This window comes from Elephantulus edwardii, unplaced genomic scaffold, assembly GCF_000299155.1.
Source record: "Elephantulus edwardii isolate Elephantulus edwardi_28Jun2011 unplaced genomic scaffold, EleEdw1.0 scaffold00054, whole genome shotgun sequence".
In the NCBI taxonomy this organism is placed as follows: Eukaryota; Metazoa; Chordata; class Mammalia; order Macroscelidea; family Macroscelididae; genus Elephantulus; species Elephantulus edwardii.
In genome coordinates, this window is record NW_006399804.1 from 13,032,169 (window position 1) to 13,038,775 (window position 6,607).

The 6,607-nt window shown below is 39.1% G+C and overlaps 1 protein-coding gene across 3 annotated transcripts in view; it reads left to right on the top strand.

Annotated features, from left to right (window-relative positions):
• The first annotated feature begins 546 nt into the window (after positions 1-546).
• Positions 547-6,607, top strand: part of RAB18 (RAB18, member RAS oncogene family) — a 30,918-nt gene continuing 24,857 nt past the window's right edge. For 2 of the 3 annotated variants that reach the window (XM_006887088.1, XM_006887087.1), the window contains exon 1: positions 610-677. In XM_006887088.1, the coding sequence (XP_006887150.1) occupies positions 610-677 (68 nt within the window). Of the gene's footprint in view, positions 678-6,607 lie in introns of all 3 variants that reach the window. The other variant, XM_006887086.1, reaches the window with a different exon arrangement.

Consider the following 6,607-nt stretch of genomic DNA (forward strand, 5'->3'; position numbering starts at 1 on the left):
TCTTATCTTTCCCTCTCTGCATTCAAACCATTTACCCCAGATTAGTACTGAAACTCTTTAGCTACTTCACTAGGTCAGTAAGTGGGTTTTTATTTGCTTCTTTGTGTCATTGGAGAACAAGTGGAAAGATTGTGAGCTTAATTCCAAGAACAAAGATGTCACTTTTAAGACTAAAGTGCGCCTAAATCAGGCCATGGTGTTCTAAGTCACCTGCTGTGCATCAGAGAGCTGGACATGAAATAAGAAGGACAAAAGGAGAATTAATGCCTTTGCGTTATGGTGCTGGAAAAAAAGAGTACTGAATAGTCCATGAACTGCCAAAAGAATGAACAGAAAAGCTTTGGAGAAAAAGGCTCAATCACATTTGCGCTTGCGCAAAAAAAGGAACTCACTGTCCGGAAAGACGGCGGGGACCTGGATTTGCGCAGGCGCACTGCTGTTTCAAGGCGGGACTGGGACGTCCTGGGTTTGGACAACTTAAACACTAAGCGTGAAGGCAAGGTGGCAGCCCTTACGCCGTGCGGTGCGCATGCGCGGGCAGTTCTTGCTGGTTAAGGGTAGAGAGGAGGACCCAGGCGGCCAGCTGGGTTGGAGCTGAGCTGGGTCGGGATGGACGAGGACGTGCTGACCACCCTTAAGATCCTCATAATCGGCGAGAGCGGGGTGGGCAAGTCCAGGTGAGGCGAGTCTGGGGGCCATAAGGAGGGATTTGCCTTGGCTTCTGTCTCTTGGGCCGCGAGGGGAACGGTAAACGGCGGACGCCGGGTGCAGGCCGGGCCCGGGAGGCTTCTCGCGCTGCCCTCGGCCTTTCCACCGCGGGTCCTGCGACTGCGGCTCCTCGCGCCCGGCCTGGCCTCCTCTCGGTTCACGGCCTCCGCCAGGCCCGACCTCTCCGGATCGTTTCCCTACTGTCGCACCGAGAAAAAAACAATCCCGATGGCCGCCTCCGGGCCGGCAGGTTCGCTGCCACCAGCACAGGGCGTGGCGGGCGGGCCTGGGCCGGAGACCGGCCGGGGGAAGCGGCGTTTCGGCGCACAGGCTCGCTGTCACCTCGCGAGTCGGAGTTGTAACTTTGTCACGTTAATATTTTCGTTGGGCTTTCTCTAGCTACGTAATGTTCTACATAGGAAGTTTCCAGACGCCTTATGTCACGTTCCTGACCTATTTTGGCCTACTCTATTGCCCCTTAGTTTATTTTATGACTCAGCTTTGAAAGAACCCTATGAAGTCTTCTGACTGCTTAAAAACTCACTTTAGTCTAATTTGTGTATGAACGCCCAAGTTGTGGGCCACCATTGAAAAGGGAGTGCAATTGTTACTTCTCATTCAACCACATCATATAGAGATAAAATGGAGCAGTTAATGTTGTGTCTTCTATTTTTTTGACTGTTTCTTGGGGACATCTAATAATAATAATAATAGAGTTGTGTGTCAGGTAGAACATGGAGCAGTGTTTGTGTTGCAAAAGAGTTATGATTTCATCCACGGCTTGGAACAAGGTTCTTCAGGTGAAGTCATCTTTGGCCACCTGATTATGAGTGGGATATTGTCTAGGCAGTTTTTATCTGTAAACAGTATTCAGATTCCAGAGGTTGTAGGCTCTTGCCTACATTTTATTTTATATTTTATGTCTATTTATTTATGACATTATATATGTCTATTTTATAGACACTCTTAGTGTGTTTCAAATAGTTTTAAAAATAACTTCAAAAAAGGCTTTTTAAAAAATGTGTAAGGATTTGGAAGTTTTTCCTGTAACATTCTGAAATTTTATGTATTAAAGTATGGCATTACATCTTCATAGGTTATCTCTGAAAAATTTTAACATGCTATGTATTCTTTAGTGAAGGATTTTATAAATACCAAGAAATAGATTAAAAAACCCCCAGCAGTATGGACTAGCACAGTTAGTGTGTGTGTGGTGTGATAATTTAAAAGATGAATAAAATCATTTACATGATCACCATCATAGTTGAGGATTAGAAGAGACTTACGACCTTTCTTTTTTATTTCTAGATTAAAGTATGTGAAGTTGATGTTTTTAGAGTCAGAAATTATCATTTTAGCCATTATTTGTTGGTTTTCAGAAATGTTTTGAAGGATTGATTAGTTAAGCCATGTTAAAATTTTCTGGAAAGTTAATCTAAGCTGTACAATGTTAACATAACAAGTTCTGTTTTTAACAATATATTCTGTTAAATTTATTTGCCTCCTTAGTTTGAGCACCCCAAGCAACTTTCCTTGCACCTAATATACTCTAAACGTAATAAGCAGTCAATTATTAACTTACTACAGAATTTTAAATTCTTTTAATCTACCTCATTCAAGGAAATGTAGAGTTGTGAGAGAAAGTCGACATATTTTTCTAGGTAGGTATACATTATTGGCCTATGTAATGTAATATGGAAAACAACTGTGCACATTCCCTCTGCCTGGGAATATTAACTAGCAAAATAGTGTGATTCCTGGAGGGAAATGGAATTTACTTCAGTTGAGCATAAATGATTTTGTACTAAAATAAACAAGCCTATGCTAAAAAGTATGTTTTCTAAAGGTACATTAGTGCGAAACATTTGTAATAGAATGTGAAAGGGTTCTTTGGAGTTCTGGGGCTAGTAAAAATGAAGTATCACTTGTGCTTTTGTCAAACTAATGCATAGTGGACAAGTTAACTATTCTAAAGTAGTAGATAATTTTTCCAGACATGTGGAGAGAGTAATAGTATTAATGCCACTTTTGTGTAATTTAGTGCATGATACATTCATACTCTAGGCCTTAACTTTATTCATTTGAAAAAGTGAAGGGATTGGACTAGAAACATTCTTAGATTCTGTGGCTAGACCTGGTGAGGTAAAGATGTAGTACCAGAAACTGGAAGGAATTGTAGACTTTGTATTATCAAAATTGCTCCATCTCCCACACTGGTTACATCTTTCTTTTTGGGTTAATTTCATTTGCAAATTAACAAGTGAAGACTAGTTAAATTCACACTGTGTATTCACCGTCTTCAAATAGCATAAACCTCAAAGTGTGTAGTTTTCAGGGAGACAGCCAACTGCCACATCTTTTTATTCATGGATTTGAGCCTCTGATCTTTGTGGGTTCACCAGTCTCCAGTGCTCCCCTTCTAAGTGGTAGTAGTTCTGTTTATTTGTAGGGAAATGCTTTGTTTAACTTTGAAAATATTGAGAGGGCAGTTAAGCATCTGTTAAAGTAGCTGTGATTGTTAAAACACATTTGGGTTATCGTCATGTGCCCGCCAGTCACCTGTGACTCATAGCAACCCTCTCTACAACAGCCCTAAACCCTGCTCGATCCTGTGCTAATCTTTTTTTTTTTTTAATTTTATTATTTTTTTGTGTATGTACCGTCAAATTGGGTCTGACTGGGACACAAGGAGATTCCCCCCACACCCCCTTCTCCAGCAGAGCATCTGGTAGATTCAATATCCTGTGCCAATCTTGTCTCAGACACACCTACCCCCATTTCCTCAGTTACTGAATCAATCCATCTCATTGATGGTCTTCCTCTCTTGCACTGTCCCTCCACCCTCCCGAGCATGATGTCCCTCTCCAAGGACTGGTCCCTCCTTGTAACATGTCCAAAAGTATGCCAGACGAAGCTTCAGAATTGTTGCCTCCAAGGACAACACTCTCTCCAGGACAAACTTGTTTATCTCTTAGCAGGCCATGGTATATTCAGTACTCTTCTCCAGCACCACAGCTCAAAGGCAGCAATTCTCCATCCCTAGTCATTGTCCAGCTCTCTGATGTATAGCAAGTGATTGCAAAGATTGTATCAGGCACATCTTTAAAAATTTTATAAGAGAAATAGAACTGCTTTGTAAAATACATGCATAGAATTAAAAAGACATCTCCACTAACCCCTGGTTAAGATCTGATGATTTACATCCAAGTTAATAATAAAATTTGTTCCTTGTACCTTAACAATTTCCTCCCTTCTAGACAAAGTACCATTGATAATGTTGTTGTAAAGATTAGAAACTATGTAAGAACAGTCCCTGATACTCTACTAAGTTATGCATGTTCAATGGAGTGTTTGTTATTACATCTAATCTAAAATATTATCCTGATATGTTTCTGTAGTAATACTAATCTTTGACTTGGTGACCAAATACAGTCACATTTCTATTCTTAAATTTTGCACAATGGAAATTTTTAATGTAAGTTGGATTTAGAAGGGGTCATGGCACTATTGCCAGTTTCAGATGGACCTTGTCAGAAAGCAAAGAGTATCAGAGGGATGTCTTATCTGTGTTTCATTGACTTTACAAAGGCATTTGACTGTATGGATCACAACAAATTTAGGCCAACTTTGAAGAAAATGATAATCCCAGAACACTTGATTGTGCTTATGCAAAACCTGTACTTGGACCAGGAAGCAGTCCTCAGAACAGAGCAGAGAAACACCACATCGTTCAAAATCAGGAAAGGGGTGTGTAAGGGATGCATCCTATCTCCATACCTTTTCAGTATACGTACAGAAAAGATCATTTGGAAAGCAGGGCTTTATGAGGAGGATTGTGGCATCAGGATTGAAGGAAGACTCGTCAACAACTTGTGTTATAAAGACGATACAACCTTGCTTGCTGAAACTGAAGAGGACCTGAAGTACTTGCTGTGGAAGATCAAGAACTGTTTCTCCTTGTATTCTCGGCACATGGTCAGGAGAGACCAGTCCTTGCAGAAGGAAATCATGCTCTGAAGGGTGGAGGGAGAACTCAGGAAAGGAGGGCCCTGGATGAAATGGATTGATACAGAAACTGGGATATTGGTAGTTGGTGTGTCAGAATTAGTGAGACTGGCTCAGGACTGGGCAGGGTTCAGAGCTGTTGTACATAGGGGTCGCTATGGGTCGTCAGCGACTCAACAGCACATAACAACAAAATTAATTTTAATAAATTTAGAAGTTTAATACTGGTGAGGAAAATATATGAATAGTCTTTTAAAATGTATATAAGTGCTATCTTAACTCATGGAAATAAAAATGGGTAAAGCCACGTTCAGGTTTAAGTAGGAAAATCTAGAGCTTGACTCTTATTTTTTATTTTGCTTTTGTATTTGGTTTAATATTAAAGACAAGGAAAGAAATATTTAATCTTTCAAATATAATAAATGACAGTGGGTTTGGAAACAACGAGGAGACTTTGGTATTTTGAAATATAGTCTGTGAACGAAAAGACATTGACAGCAGCAATAATTATGATCCCATATTTTTACATAGGTACTTCTGGTAAAGTTTCACTGGCAACCCAAATATAGGTGGTTTATGTCTATTAGTTGAAAGATGGGTAGTCTCCTCCTGTACAGGTAATTGCCTCTGAAAACTCACTGGAGGATCAGCTATGGGTTGGTTCTGACTTGACAGAACATAAAACAATAACATTGATATATTTTTTTTAATTGAGAACTCTGAACATTATTTAATCAATTCTTATAATTCTAAACAGGCCAAAAAACCCAATCTTATTCTAATAGTTAATGTACAGTAAAATGGGTTATTTTTTATAAGACGTTAATAAGGATGTCTGGTTGCTCTGTTAACCCAAAAGCTGAGCCTCTCTGGTTTGACTCCTCAGTTGGCTCCTAGGAGAAAGGTGCATTCTTCCTGCATGCAGTTTACAGCTTTGGAAACTTAACAGTGTTGTTGATGAGAAAGACCGAAGATTTTATTAGAAGCTTAGATTTTCTTTTTAAAGAGTGTCTAATAATTGAGATTTCTACTACATATGATGTAAACACAAATCTGTGTCCAGTTAATGTCCTTTAGTGGACTGTCTAATTGATTATATGCCGATCAACACAGAGGTTTGTGCAACATCCAGATTACATAACATCCTGTTTGACAGAGCATCTTATAAATGTTACATAACACATACTTCTAGGAAATGTAAAAAAATATCTTCCTAATCTGAATTACTGTTGTTCTCATCCTGTTTTTTCTATTTTCTAGATTTCATTTTTGATTGTCTCTCACCATAACCATGGCAGTTGACTGCTATGTTAATGTTGTTACATTTTTATGCTGGCATGTGTAGTTCTTGTCAGTACTTTCTTAAAAAATCCTTTAGTTATTCCATAGTGCCTATTTGATTCCAAACGTCTTATCTAGTATGTACTACTCTAGCCATTATATTATATTCAAACCTTCATTTTTCCATTCTTTTCCATCTTATGTAACTTGTTGGGAAAATGGTATGCTTTCACACCTTTTTGTTTTCATGAATTGAGAGTAGAGTACACATCACATTTTTGTTTTTACGTTTCAAGAGATTTTTACTTCTCTTTCATTTATCTCTGTCAGTTAAATTTGGTAGGTTGCTAAATACTTTCTAAGAAGGACATTCCACTACAGGAATAGGGGTTGGAGAGAGAACAACCTGTTCACTCCTGGGAAATTGTGTAACAGAGCCAGGGAGTTCTGACTTCTTTAGTTGCCTTTCTAATAATTTAGTTCCTCTTTACGTACTTACACAGAGGCAGTATTCCTAGGACCAGGCCTACATTAGCTATTATCTTTCCTATAATTTGTCATAAAAATAAGTTATTAGCGGGTTTGTCAAATAGCCAGAAAGTTCAAATTCCTA